Below are 14,766 nucleotides of genomic sequence, written 5' to 3' on the forward strand. Positions count from 1 at the left end.
GTTAGTTATTGAAACATAAGTTCTCACGTTTCAGATATCTAGAATGGGGATGTAGCTCAGATGGTAGACATGCGAGAGGCATGGGGATTGCTACCCCGCATCTCCATACCTGAGTTAATATTTTTTTTTCAAATTTCAAAATTTGGGGACAGAGGTAGTAATTCTTTTTTCTTCATTCTGGTAAGTATACGAAAAATCCCAAGTAAATACAAACAGGAGCACAGCACGCAGTATATGTAGAAATATATGCTGCTTGACATTTTCTGCAGCAGCATGGAGTATTACATTAGCACACCAATCAACTACCAATCCCACAACATACATACAGAAATGAAATGAATCAGTAAGTAAGATGCACAGTCATCCTGAGCAGCGTCTGAACCCCATCCAAAACATGCTGCCCCGCCGGAATCAGCGACCTCACCTCCGCAAACCCGCACGCATTCTTAAACTTCCCCGTCCCCCCCGTCACCGACAGCCTCGACATGCTACTCCCGATCCTATACACCCCAAAGAAGTTAATACTATCCCCAAACTCCCCTCCCTCCATCATCGCCGTGAACGCCATCATCTGCGTCGTCCCGTCCGCCGAGCTCGCCACGTACACCCCCTGCGCCTTCCCCACCTGCTGCGACCCCACCTCTGGTGCCGCCGTCAAATAGTCGTCTATCACCGTGATCGTGCCAAATCCCAACCCCAAACCGTCCGGCCCCAGCTGGGCCGTGTTAATATTGTTGTTGTTAGGGTTTCCTGCGAAGGCAGTGCCAGCGAGGCCGGTGCCGAGGGGGATGCCGTTGGCGTTGATGGTGGGGATGGCGCCGTTGGCGTTGGGGATGGCCACGCCGTTCTTCGGGGGTTGGAAGCCGAGGGGGCGGGCGAAGGGGACTTGCCCGCTGTAGATGTTGCCAAGGAGCCCCGTCACGGGCCGAGCTGTCGGGTTGCTGCCGCCGAGGATGTCGTGCATGTATAGCTCCAGAACCGGGGCATCGCCGTCAGGGACGACGGCGATGCTCTTCGTCACCACCAGGAGTGTGACTAGCAATGCTATTGCTGATTTCTTGGACATTTTTCTCGTCACTATGATTTTGTTTTATGGGATGAGAATGAGATTCGGTTATATAGAAGAAAATTTGTACGTTTAGTTAGTTATGATAGTTAAGGTTTTTGCAAGATGGAGCAGTTGTATAATTTGTGAAATTAGTTGTCTCAGCCGTCCGTATATGGAAATTGGTGGAACAGATAGGTACAACAAAACCATATAAAGGTGTAATCATATTGATTCAGCCATATCCAGCAAAGCCAACTTCAACCACTCCTCAAATTTACATTCACTTCTCAAAAAACTTGATGTTGGTTAGATTAAGCTTCAATTAATAAATGTTTTATGTGATCACTAATGCTTAATTGCTAAAAAAAGTGACACCAGTTTGCGTTCATAAATCTAGATTTTATATTTCTGGATTTCCTTTGGTCAAACCCCTTTTACTATTTAGTTGTGAAATCTCTTTTATATTCTAAATCCGTGTTAATTATGACTCTACTAGTTGATGAGAGGCCTTATCCTGGAGTTGCAGATCCGAAACTTGAATTATTTACTCTAAATCTAAGAACACATAAAACTCTCATTCTCGACTATTAAAGTTATGACATGTTTGGTAGGGGTGATAACTGCAATAATAGTGTTTACAAATACCCTAAAATGTTAAGTCTTTCTGTATAACAAGATGAAATTCACTACCCCTATGACATATCCCAGAGACCTAATAAGTTGCTAATATTCCAATTTCCAACTTTAAATATTGAAATTAAAACTTCATTTCTTGCATCGACTAAGCCGGAAGATGATTTTCTCTTCCTCCTTAACCCAAATTTAACATTATGCATCACTGATTGTTAACTAGCAGCTCTTAAGGTCCCAATCTTGGCCTCGAGATTTGCACCACAACAAAGCAGACGCGAAGATGAAAAGATTACATCACAAGACAACCTGAAACTTATCAAAGCCTCTGCGAATCTTGCATCAACGATCATGGTCAAGCTCTCTAAAAGCCTACAGTGCATCGACAAAGAAAGGCATGGATTCCCACATAGACTAGTATGGGAGAAACCCAAGTATGTGCTTTACCCACATTTCTGATTTAGGAGCCAGATCATAGATCACTTCTTCGACGATCCAAAACCTCCAAATCCCATCATAGCTGCAACATCAGGGTCGATCTCAGGTTCCTCCTCTACTGCCTTCTCTTTCTGAGATATTTGGTCCACCATTAGAAATTAAAAAAGTGAAACATAGAACAAAATTTTGATATGTGGTCTCATTAGTCATTACTAACCTTCTTCTCTTTCTTTTTCTCTCTACGCTGACGCTTTCTTTCCTCCTCTTCTTGTTGTTGTTTTAAGATCCGCTCATCAAAGTCTACAAAATGGAACATGTAAATAAAACAAGCTCAGGGACAATGTGTCATGATCACATATGGCAAAGCAGAGCACAATCTTTTACTATGAAACCATGCCACAGAGTACTTACGCAACAATATATATTGAACACATCCACAAACATAAAAAGCATAGTATTATATTCCAATTGAATACCTTGCTCTGTAAAGCCCGGAGTATCTTTCCTCTTTTTGAGAACCTCAAACCGCTGCTGGACCTGTCCACAAAGCAAAAGTAATGAACACACTATTATTATTACTATCTCATGCTGTCATGCATGATATAACCTTGGAGCCACCTCACGTCGACCAGATGCAGTTTATCAACTTGCGCCGCCGCCAACCGCTGATCTAGCACTGCCGCCTGAAACTGGAACTAGGGGTTGAGGCCTCTTGATCATCGATGGTTAACGCTGCAAATTGCTTGGTCCGCCATCTCCTGATGAACCCTAGTTCCAGCTTCAGGCGGCGGCACTAGATCAATGGTTGGCTGCGGCGCAATGTTGATAAACTGCATCTGGTCGATGTGAGGTGGCTCCATGTTGCGAGATAGTTGTTTTTCTGGGAGAGTTGATAATGGTGGTAAAGCTACGTAGGATGCATGATCCAACCTTGCGAAATTGCTAAGACTCATAAGCACATTTCTCAGACCTACTGCCAACAAGTTAATTGTTACACTCCTTTTTTTTAGATGTGTACTACTGTACTCCTCTTACTAATAGTAATCATGATTTTGTTTCAGATTTTCTTTTCACACACTTCTTGCATGCATTTTAGTGTGAGTCTACATAGACTCGGTGCAAATCCTTTCAAGGGTCAAATAATAAACCTAAAGAGAACTATTTTTCTTATTTAGCTTTTATAGCAGGATAATCCTAATTTTGCATGTAACAAGCTTCAGATTTAGCTAATTGACCAATCTCTAGTACTAAGGGCACTTTAAAGGTTAATATTATTATCATATTATGTGGGTCATTTAGTAAATTATGTTCACTTTAAGTGGTCCGTGCAATAGGATAAGTTACTAGATTAGGATTCATGTCAAGCGGGAGAGCAATAAAAAATTCTAAGACCAATGCAATCATATAGAAAATTAGTGCATAGTCTGGCTTCAAGTTGGAAAACCCATTTGGTATGATGAGATTACATGGTATCTCAGTTCAGTTTATCTAGTTCTAATCCAAGTAATAACCAGTCCACATTTCTCTTGTCTCATCACTTTTTCCTTTCCATTTTGCCTTTATCACTCTTTAGTCTTTCCTCCACCTAATCTGTATTAAGCAGTCGTACACAATTGCACATTATGCCTGTGGTACTGTGCCAGTACAAACTACAATCAAAGAGATAGGGGAAAATAGTACTCCTTCCGTCCCAACTAAGTTGAGTCGTATTCCTTTTTGGGACGTCCCAACAAAGTTGAGTCATTTCCCTTTTTGACAAAATAACAAACATCCAATCACTCTTACTTTATTTATAACCAATTTCTCTCTTCATCTCTCCTACTTTTTTCCCTCTCGTATTTATCTTACTTTTATTTAATCTATTCAACACAATTTCTTAATCTCCGTGCCTAAAAGTTTTGTACCAACTTAGTTGGGACGGAGGGAGTACCAAGTTTTATTACTTGCAAAGAAGACACTAGCTCATGCATTAGTTATACCTCACACGGGACAAATTATATCCCATAATACATTGGGAGTTTGGGACGAACAGTCGAAAACCAAAAATCAGCTAAAACCTACATTTCTGATGGCTAAACAGTCAATATGCATGTACCCAATAATAGAAAGTAAATAAGCCCACCTGCTCCAAAGTTGCTCTTTCGGACCGCATGGACATTCCCAAAGCTCGTTGATCTAGAGAAAAAGAATCACGTATCAATTGGTAACTATATAGAACATAGACAGATTAAAAACCAAAAGAAACAGACTGGGCTTTGACATACGCTTCTTTCCATTAATATGATCCAAGTAGTTTGCTGAATCTTTAACTACACATTCGCAAACTGAGCAGTAGTATCCAGCCTGCAACAGAATCGAACTAAATGATTTGCAGATATAAAATTATAGAAAACACAACATATTTTATAAGATTCTGTTCGAAAACTTGGACTTCATATTATTACTTTGTTTTAGGCTTCTTGGATGTGGATGAGACAATGGATTAACTCTCTGTATCGATAAGAGCTCTTCTAGACCAGATAGTTAAAACCTCATGGGATGATAAGAGAAAATTGGGAACCTTTCAGGTCAAAAATGTTTTACTATAAAGCTAGATAAGCATTCCTATCCATATTGATTTTCCAAGTTTATAACACCACAAAAGTGGCTCCTGCCAACTGCAACATGTGTAAAATAAAATTCATCCTACTAGCTTTTGTATTAACAAATGAGAACTATTCAGAGTCCTGTCTTTTTCCTATATAACTGCATTAGTAGTACACCAGTGCCTTTAAAGACAGTACAAAAAATAACTGAGCATATAGTATTTAAATAATAGTTGATCACATACCTGCTGACTGAGGGGTGCAATAGGAGTCACGACCTACAAATGAGATAGTAGATAAATTCACTTTCCACTCATTTAAATAACAATAATATATGTGTGAATAAGTTAGTTCATCACTGCCTCACTGGGGCATGAACTGAAAGAAAAGAACTACTCGTTTTTTTAAGCACCATAAATGTAAGTAAATGACTCGCATACTTGGATGACCAAACACATTACAATTTTTTCTGAACAATACCTGAGTCTTCCCCAGGCGTGATTCAAGGTCCACTTCATAATCTCTGTGCTTCAATGGTTTCCTTTGCACTGGTGGACCACTTGCTGCACCAAACAAACACAAAAGATAGGAAATCATTACAGAGATCCAATAGCAAGCATCAATCATGAACACAGCATTCACCAATAAAGCATAATAATACCACGTGTTGTGATTGATAATTTAAGAGCATAATGCATAAGAACATCATAAAGACATTTAGATCAGAAACCATACATTTTGATTTGTTCCGAGCTTCTTCCTACAACACAAGAACAAACAAAGAATCAACCTAATATGCCAGCTGGAATAACAAAATTACGATAAAACTTGAAGAAAAAAAACTTAATTTACGCTACTCCATAGACAAACCTTAGCTTCGCGGTCCCGGGCGCGTTGCAGATACTCCTCTCGGTCGAATTTTTTTCTGAAAGTGTTATCAATTCCAGCAGCCTGCACATAAAGCAACAAAAAATCAGTGCTTTGAGTCAGTGAAATCAAACTAGCACAAAAGAGAGATGAATTTGAACCACGAGTTTGTGCTTACGCCGTTGCCAGATTGAGGCATTATGCAGCTCGTTTGCCGACTCTTACACCGAATTCGTACCAAAAGCAATCGCGTAGAGATGGAGGGAACCCGTATTTATGAAGAAGGGGAAAATGGGAGAGAAATTTTTTTAAAAATGGACAGATGATTGAACCCTAGTTTTCAAAACGGGAATATGCAGAAAGGAAGAAATTTGCTAGTTTTCCATGAAAATAAGAGGGCTTTCTTGACTTAAATTATTCTTTCTAGAGAAGGAGAAGATTTTTGTAGAAAATTGATCATACAAATTTTTTATCAATATTTTTTATAAAAACATAAAGATTTAAGTTTTCATTAATAATATAAAAAAATTATTTGTATTTTATTTTATTTTTTGTAATAGTTTTTGTTGTCAATTATATTTGACAATATTAATTTTACTTGTATATGACGTACAAACTATGAGCATTTTTCACATCAATATAAAAAGTTTCATCGTTATTTTATATTGGTAAGAAAAATTTATCATTGTTTTACGTTTTGTATACTAAGTAGACAAAAAATTTATGACTTATAAACATACCGGACAAAATGTGTTAAAATAAAACGTGAATGAAATTTTTTGTACTTTCTATATCACCAAAAAAAAGTCCATGTTGTCATTTTAATATGTCTCATAAAATTAATCTTTTTTTATTTTTGAATAGTTTTTTACTATTCATTAATACACACTTTAATTATTTTATTTTTCTTCCTGTATTTTATCAATTTGCAATAAAATCTGCGTTATCTATAAAATCTACTATATTTAATCTATATTTTTAGACAACAGAAGAAGTACTATAGTATTTTTTTTAATCAATAATTCATTTCCATTGATAGCTTCAAATATAATGATAGTAATACAAATTTTCAACTTACTTATAGCCTTCTCTTTTTTAAACTATAGATCTCTATTTTCATAGCAACAATCAAATGGCGAAGCTATTCAATAAGCTTATGCTATCATTAACCATCACCATCACCATCACCTCTCCTTCCCCATCTCTACTCTCTGACACAAAAATCCAACTAGAGCATTTTCACACCATTATCTTCTATGTTGGAAGGTCTCCCCGGAGCTATTGCCCTTTTTTTTCTCGCAAGTATGGGTAGGAAATACTATCAAGACGTAGTAAACCTCTTGCAGCGCGGGGGAGCATAGAAGCACCATTGTATTCGATTGAGATACCCAAGGACTTGTTTCGCCTAGAAATTTGCGACGGCATCCATTTCACGGTAAATATGCTCCACCTCATATGTATATATGTCCATGATTTTATAAATTTCACACAACTCGTTGTAATTCCTCCATGGGAACCCTTCACTCTTTGTGCTAGTGTTGTGTTGTCCGTTTGGACTCTCACATTCCATAAACCAATATAAGCACACTTCCTCAGCCACATCAAAATTCCCATAATTTCAGCGGTAAAACTATCAACATGTCCCAAAAACACTGATTCTGCCATAATAAAGTGACCATGTTGATCACTGGGCACATATGCATCTCGCCGTTCTTGGAGAGCTAATATAGTAACCATATATAAGAGCTTGAAGGCTTCCAACAAATCAAAATAACTTGGATTCATCCTGATAATGTTCAACTTCAACCCAAATGCACTGTTAATTTTGTTATTTTCTCTTTGAGAAGATACACCTAAATCCTAAGCTTTAAGCATATTCCATGCATATGCACTTCTTTTGCTATTCGATCTTGAGAAAACTTTTCTAAATTAAAGAGGTATTTGTTTCTAGCCTTCCAAAGCTCCCACGTTATAAACAAAGGAATCACTTTAATAATGATTTTCCAAGTTGAGGATGAACCCCCTTTGGAGACCATGATTGAACATAATTCCATAAGCCCATGTCATTATGGATATTTATATTCAAGATTTCTGAAAAATATGTCCATATGCCACGTGATTTTGCACAAGAGAAAAAAACATGCCCAATATTGTCATAAGCACCTTGGCAGAAGCAACATATCGAGGGTTGTAAAATATACCCATATCTTCGAAGAACCTCAAGGAAATGATATAGACAATTAAACAATCTCCAGTTGAAAATTGCAATATGCAAAGGGACATACTTATTCCACAAATGTGGCACTAGAGAAACCTCTTCATGAGAATTCCGAATAGCTGATTTAACTGAAAAAATCCCACTTGTCATAGGAACCCAAACAAACATATCAAGGTCTGTATATCTTTAGAATGGCTACTAATATCATGAAATTTTAAAAAAAATTATTTTTTATGAATTTTGAAGTTGACATATAGGACTCGTTCGGTGTTTGCTAAATGGACATAATTGGTGTGAAAACAAGTGAATAATGATGGTTCGGTGTTCCGCTTTTTTTATGCATGGCCCTCGATAAGTCGATATGACCAAGAGCCTGGACTATTGGCCACGACTTTCGGCGTATATTATTATGGCCCTCCTACTTGATATTTGAAAACTGCTCCGCTACAGTGCATCGATAATTGTGTGTCAAATTACCAATTTGACCTATGAAATTTGACATGTTGGTATTGGCGCGGTTAATAGGATTGGGTAGTTGGTGGAATTTGTGTGAAATGACAGGGGCAATATTTACAATCATGCCTACAATAGTAGTCAACCCAACCCATCACATCAAATTCTGGCACTCATTTCTTGTAGATCAATGATGCAATTGACTTTCATTGTGGTGGGGTCATCAACATTAAATATGACCACATTTATTTCTTCTAAGTAGAAATATGGAAGATCGAACAAGCCCATAATATCATGAACTTAAACAATTGTTGAATTTTTCCCACCAACAATAGAATTTGGGCACATTTTACATCACATGAGATATGGTTACCAATGAAAATAATAGCGATGTGATTGTAAAGTCCCAAAAAACTAGATAGGGTTATCCATCTCATTTTAATATATTAAATTTTGTCGGAAAAAATTCAATAACTATTTAAATTCGTGATATTATATGTTCAAAATTTGTGGAAAAAAATAAATTTTTAAAAAGTTCCGTGTATACTTATCTTGTTTGTAGAAATAACATACTCCGTCCGTTTGATAGTAATAGAGTTATTTTTTCATTTTAGATATTTTATCACTCTTATTTTTTCCGTACTCTTATTTTATTCTCTAACCTTTTCCTCTCTTCTACTTTATTTTTTTACTTAATAATTATATTAGTTACATTTTTTTATTTATTTAATAAGTATATTAGTTGCATTTTTCTTAATATTTATGCCGAAAAGAATGTAAAGAAAGAAAGTGTGGAGTTGAGGAGAACTAATTAAAGTAATAGTACATCTCTACACAAGTAAAACCACTGAAAAGTCACAAAATTAGCTTAAGGGATTAGAGAACAGACACAAAAGACTTCTCTTTTCATGAAAATGTGGAGATCGCCGATCTGTTTCGCCGCCCTAACGCTGTTGTTGGTCGCTTTGGCCTACGCCGAAGACGTCATTGTTCTTACCGAAGACAATTTCCACCAAGAGGTCGGCAAAGACCGTGGTGCTCTCGTCGAGTTCTACGCTCCCTGGTATTGAATTTATTTCTTTATTTCATCTACTTATTCAATTTTCACCTGCGTTTTTAAACTACTTTTTTCGTATGTTATGTTTCGTGTTTAGTAATATACTACTAGTTTTAAGTGATTGATTTCCATGTTTATTTATACGATTGTGATAGATCTTTGATGAAGATCTGATTTGATCGCTTACATCTTCGATATATTTGTCAGTTAGTTAAGTCGTGGGTGCGTTTAATTATCCATTTCTACGCGACTACGCGTTGTTGTTTTATCCTGTAATAAAAGGTGGTAAGCATTGGGCAATTCCCTGCTGTAGCCCTGCCTATTTGCATATCATTATGAATGGTTTTAATCTCAGTTTCAAGTTATCAATTTGCAGACAACAAATTTTAGAATAAGTGGAATTCGAACTTGATCAATTGTAACTAGCAGTGTAATATTTCAGTATTATTCCCGCTTTTGTTGCAGTTATGTAGTTTCAGATTCGTGATATGGGACTTCATCTTATGATGCAGGTGTGGACACTGTAAGAAGCTTGCTCCCGAGTTCGAAAAGCTCGGTGCAAGTTTCAAGAAGGCAAAATCTGTTTTTATTGGAAAGGTTAGCTCATTTTTTGTTCTTGTTCATGTTTGGGACTGAATTTGGTATGTGATACTCATTTCCCATGCTTTAGTAATTCGCATGCCATGCTTTCAATCTTGGAAATCATAGTATATATGAGTAAAGGCCTTGAGATAGTTTACATCCCAAAATATTCCATTGCGGTTCAGTCAAATGTTCAATGCTCTACTTAGTTCCATTTTGGAGGATGAATGGTCACTCAGAATCAAGATTATTGCTTTTGAACTCTCGACTTCACAGTAAACATCTTCTTTTATGCTAGTGCGGTAGAACACATCTATTCGAGACAACGAAATAAATATGGAAAAAAAAATCAGAACTTATATAAAAAAAAACACATACGGGATTATTGAATGGCAGAGAAATTTGGGAGGCCTGAGCCCCCTCACCACCCTCCACATCTAGGTTATAATTATGCATTGTGGGATTTCCTAGTAGCTTTATACTGTAACAGTTTATATGTCATCAGCTGATATTGTTCTGATGTCTTATTCTTCTATTAATATAATATAATGTAACTTATAGTTTGACTGATGCTGCCAAATTCTGTTTGTGATTTTAAAAGTTTTTTGTTTGAGAATGTTCCTTAATCACAGTATTAAGTTCATTTGAGGGTCTGTTTAGCAGATGTTTCTTATAGAATTATGATTGCAGTTACCAGACTTTTAAATATCTTGATCTCAGGGATGTAACACCCCAACTCGATGCTCTGTATTCCTAATCACATGATAAAATAATTGCTTAATGTCAACAGCTGCATGTGTTCTATTGTAGGTTGACTGTGATGAGCATAAGAGCCTTTGCAGCAAGTATGGGGTTTCTGGGTATCCCACTATCCAATGGTTTCCTAAAGGTTCATTGGAGCCCAAAAAGTGTGTTATACTCTTATCAAAATCTTTTTCCTTGTCTTTTTCCTTGAAGTGGAACATTAAAGTATCTGGTAAAACATTTCTGCAGCATGCCTAATAGCCAAAAATTTCATTTAATAGGTATGAAGGTGCAAGGACTGCTGAAACCCTTGCTGAATTTGTTAACAGTGAAGGAGGTAAAGCATTTCTAGTTATGTCATATTTATCATCCACAATTATCTGTGTAGGTTTATCATATTTTATTTAATGATTATGTTATTTCTGGTGGCATAACGTTTTGAGCAACAAATCGTATGTGTATGCCAATCTTTCAGTTTCGTGAAGATCTTTAGTTATGAATTCATGGATGAGAATTGGACAATGTGATGCTCTCTTTTTAGTGTTTCTACTTTTAGCTTACTTGTCACCCAGGTAAGTGATGATCATCAACTTGATCTTTTGTCAGGTACCAATGTCAAGATTGCTTCCACCCCTTCAAATGTTGTGGTTCTGACTCCCGCTAACTTCAATGAGGTTGTACTTGATGAGAAGAAGGATGTTCTAGTTGAGTTCTATGCACCCTGGTAAGTGTACTTGAGTTGCACTCTCTTGAATACTGTAATGTGATGTGAGATGTGGTTGTCCAAACAATTTAAGTTATTTGATTGACCTTGAAAAAGCAGCTTGTGAAGGCTTCTTATTATGACATATTTTCCAAATTGATTAGTATGTCCAATTTATACATCTGATTTGATGCTTTTGTTTTCCAGGTGTGGTCATTGCAAGAGCCTTGCTCCTGTAAGTGCAGTACTGCCTAGTTAATTGCACTAGCATGACTCTAGAAGAGTTTATTAAGATATTGATACCTATATCTATTCGACGTGTAGATCTATGAAAAGGTTGCAACAGCATTTAATCTGGAGGAAGATGTGGTCATCGCTAATCTTGATGCTGATGCACACAAAGATCTTGCTGAAAAGTAAGAGCAGAAAGCACAGTAGTTTACTTCATTAAAAAACATAGTTGTTTCTTATAAATTCTGGCCTGGAGCCATCAGTGGCATCTTGAAGTCCTCATTAGATTTCTGAGAATTGTGCACTTCCCTTTGGATGGTAATGTGGCATCGGTTTTCTTATGAAATATCTTCTGCCTAGCAGGTATGGTATTAGCGGTTTTCCTACATTGAAGTTCTTCCCTAAGAACAACAAGGCTGGTGAAGATTATGATGGTGGGAGAGATTTAGAAGATTTTGTTACTTTCATTAATGAGAAGTGCGGAACAAGCCGAGATGCTAAAGGAAAACTGACCTCCAAAGTCTGTGACTAAGTTTCTGATTTTGATCACGTGGACTTCTGTTTGTGATACTGATCTACTTTATCTCCTCTATAGGCTGGTATCATTGAGGAGCTTGGAAGCTTAGTGAACGAATTTTTGAGTGCAAAAGATGAGGAAAAAAAAATTGTATTCAAACAGTTAGAGGAAGAAGCTGGGAAGCTTAAGGGTTCAACTGCAAGGTTATCAGTGTGTAGTGATGTTAAAACATGCTTTTGTTCTAGATTGTGCATATTAAAACTTGGATGATTACTTTCTTCCCTCTTATTATCATTGTGTAGATATGGGAAGATCTATGTGAAAGCTGCTAAGAGCTGCATGGAAAAAGGCTCTGATTATGCGAAGAATGAAATCCTACGATTGGAGCGCATAGTTTCTAAGGTACATCTCTGCTACATGGTTTTGTGCGACTGAGTTTCCTCGACTTCTCCATGATATACAGTTGGAAGCTTCGTTACACTAGTAGCAATGTACAGCCTTGATTTCTTGCATGCATTCTGGAAGAAGTATTCATTTCATTTCATGGCATTGTTGTTGATGCAGTCAATCAGCGCAACAAAGGCAGATGAATTCACCCTAAAGAAGAACATCCTATCAATGTTTGCTTGAGATGAGTGGTGAATTGCAGAGTGGTAAATTGTAAGAACTCTTCTTCTCCGAGGGGTGGAAGGAACGCGAGCTTTTACCTTGGATTCAGTTCCTTGAGATATGAGTTGAGGAGCAGGAGTCATTATAGTTGTATTACTACAAGATAGTTTCCACCACTAGTAATCATAGTGAACATCTTACAATCTCAATTTTCATATTGACAGACTTGTAAGAGTTGTTTAAGCAGATCAATCTTATTTTGTTATTTGGCTGATGATTATTTCTTGAACAGTACATCACCTTTTTCAGTATATGTAGGAGGCATTATAGTTATTATTAGTAGTATTATTTTGCTATAAGCTTTGGCTGAATTAACGATACCAAGAGATGGTATATTTTGTTGAGCGCGCGGTTTGGCTTGGAATTGGAAATGGAGATTGGTTTATCTATATTGACTGCAATTTATTTACGTGAAAAAGGTAAATTACAATTTTACATTATTGTTATATTGTTAATTACTACTATTATGCATTAAATACCATTTTATAAGTAAGTATTTTGTATCCGTGCACATGATACCTTTTTTCTATGGAGATAATTTGGAGGTAATGTAAAATTGCTGCCAATAAAAATTAAATAAATTGTTTGCAGTAATTTCTGAAACATGTTGATAGTAATTTGAGTTTATTGAGTTTTATAAAAAATCTACATTATATGTGGGTATAAATTCACATAAATTATTCAGATGTGACGAAATGATGGAGTACTATTTGTAGGAGTACATTTTACATACTCACTCTGAACAAAAAAAAATCAGATATTGATTATAAAATCAATACATGATTGACAAACACACGTCTCAAATCGACACATCTCGCAACCAAAACAAACACATTGCTCGCAACCCTCACATTTTGCAGCTTTAGGGCAACCTCTGTTCACTTTCCGAGATTCTCGCTCCTCGCCAACACTGCAACTCAATCTAGTATAAACACAATACATAATGTACATGCAATATATAATTTATAGGACTATGATTAATTACGTATGATTTGGCATGTCGGAACAAGTCCAATCTGTTTTGACAAGAGCGTCATGATAGATCTTGCAATGGTCCTTGGTTCGCATACTAAACCTACGCTCCTTGTCACACTGGGAGCATCGGATGAACTCGTCGCGATGGATGAGTTGGCGCACCCCCCTCACGAAAGTATGCTTGTGATGCTTCAACAAACATGTTCTCCACAACCCTATTTTAGTCCCATCCTTCCCAAACACCCATATCTGCCTATCCCACTTCTCGTGCGCGTTTATTTTTCCCGCGTGCTTTGCAAACTCCGCCGGGGATACTCTAACTGCACGCACCCTAGTTAGCAATTAGCTAGCTAAAAAAAAAGTTTGGAATTCCACACATATCACATTATATTCTAATTTGAAAATTTCTAATTAATTTATAGTAATTACCTTTATCGCAATCAACACGACAAATGCAATCCACCTCCACTTTCCCATCACTGAAAACCCTAAGTTTGCCTACTGTGTCACCATATCTTGGATTGGTGCTGCCACATTCAATCTCTATAAATTGGGGAGTCACCTGCAACACTCCAAGGAAATTGCCTATTTCTTCTTCGGTAAACATGCTCTATATATTCAAGATTGTAGTTAAAAAAATCAACCATATAATAATATTGCACAACTACTTGACACAGAAAATAAATAAATTAAGGCAAAATACAAACATGTATATATATTTGTGTGCGTGGAACTTAAATAGCAAATTTATAGTACCATAATTAATACTATCTCCGTTCCACCTTATTAGAGGCGTTTCATTTTCTGCACTCGTTTTGAAAAAAAATAATAATAAATAGTTAAAGTGGAGAAAAATAAAATAAGAGAGATAGATAATAATGTAGAGACGACTTACTTTACTTTTTCTCCACTTTAACTAGTTATTATATTATTTTTTTAAAGCGAGTGCAGAAAATGAAACGACTCTCATAAGGCGGAACAAAGGGGGTATATCGCCGTAGCTTTACAGTAAAGATTAACAAATTAAATACTCAAACTTGAAAAAATAA

General features: G+C 36.6%; 4 protein-coding genes across 4 annotated transcripts; 1 reads left to right on the top strand and 3 right to left on the bottom strand.

The window, feature by feature from the left end:
• Positions 1-155: 155 nt before the first annotated feature.
• On the bottom strand, positions 156-1,117 carry LOC125207436 (dirigent protein 18-like). Its single transcript, XM_048106777.1, has one exon. The coding sequence runs from the start codon at positions 1,064-1,066 to the stop codon at positions 341-343; it is 726 nt and encodes a 241-aa protein (XP_047962734.1). The 5' UTR covers positions 1,067-1,117; the 3' UTR covers positions 156-340.
• A 680-nt stretch (positions 1,118-1,797) lies between these two features.
• Positions 1,798-5,950, bottom strand: LOC125207437 (zinc finger matrin-type protein 2). The gene is made up of 10 exons (XM_048106778.1): positions 5,747-5,950; positions 5,572-5,652; positions 5,437-5,461; positions 5,182-5,264; positions 4,947-4,979; positions 4,381-4,459; positions 4,239-4,291; positions 2,593-2,653; positions 2,334-2,416; positions 1,798-2,247 (listed from the first exon to the last, which is right to left on the bottom strand). Exons 1-10 carry the CDS (start codon positions 5,765-5,767, stop codon positions 2,158-2,160), a joined length of 609 nt encoding a protein of 202 aa, XP_047962735.1. The 5' UTR covers positions 5,768-5,950; the 3' UTR covers positions 1,798-2,157.
• A 3,126-nt stretch (positions 5,951-9,076) lies between these two features.
• On the top strand, positions 9,077-12,956 carry LOC125208362 (probable protein disulfide-isomerase A6). The gene is made up of 11 exons (XM_048107957.1): positions 9,077-9,302; positions 9,809-9,893; positions 10,689-10,786; positions 10,904-10,959; positions 11,229-11,346; positions 11,533-11,560; positions 11,650-11,741; positions 11,920-12,076; positions 12,152-12,276; positions 12,376-12,475; positions 12,638-12,956. Exons 1-11 carry the CDS (start codon positions 9,148-9,150, stop codon positions 12,701-12,703), a joined length of 1,080 nt encoding a protein of 359 aa, XP_047963914.1. The 5' UTR covers positions 9,077-9,147; the 3' UTR covers positions 12,704-12,956.
• Positions 12,957-13,723: 767 nt separating this feature from the next.
• Positions 13,724-14,324, bottom strand: LOC125208364 (protein ULTRAPETALA 1-like). The gene is made up of 2 exons (XM_048107959.1): positions 14,147-14,324; positions 13,724-14,037 (listed from the first exon to the last, which is right to left on the bottom strand). Exons 1-2 carry the CDS (start codon positions 14,322-14,324, stop codon positions 13,724-13,726), a joined length of 492 nt encoding a protein of 163 aa, XP_047963916.1.
• Positions 14,325-14,766: the final 442 nt, after the last annotated feature.

This window comes from Salvia hispanica, chromosome 2 (genome assembly GCF_023119035.1).
Source record: "Salvia hispanica cultivar TCC Black 2014 chromosome 2, UniMelb_Shisp_WGS_1.0, whole genome shotgun sequence".
In the NCBI taxonomy this organism is placed as follows: domain Eukaryota; kingdom Viridiplantae; phylum Streptophyta; class Magnoliopsida; order Lamiales; family Lamiaceae; genus Salvia; species Salvia hispanica.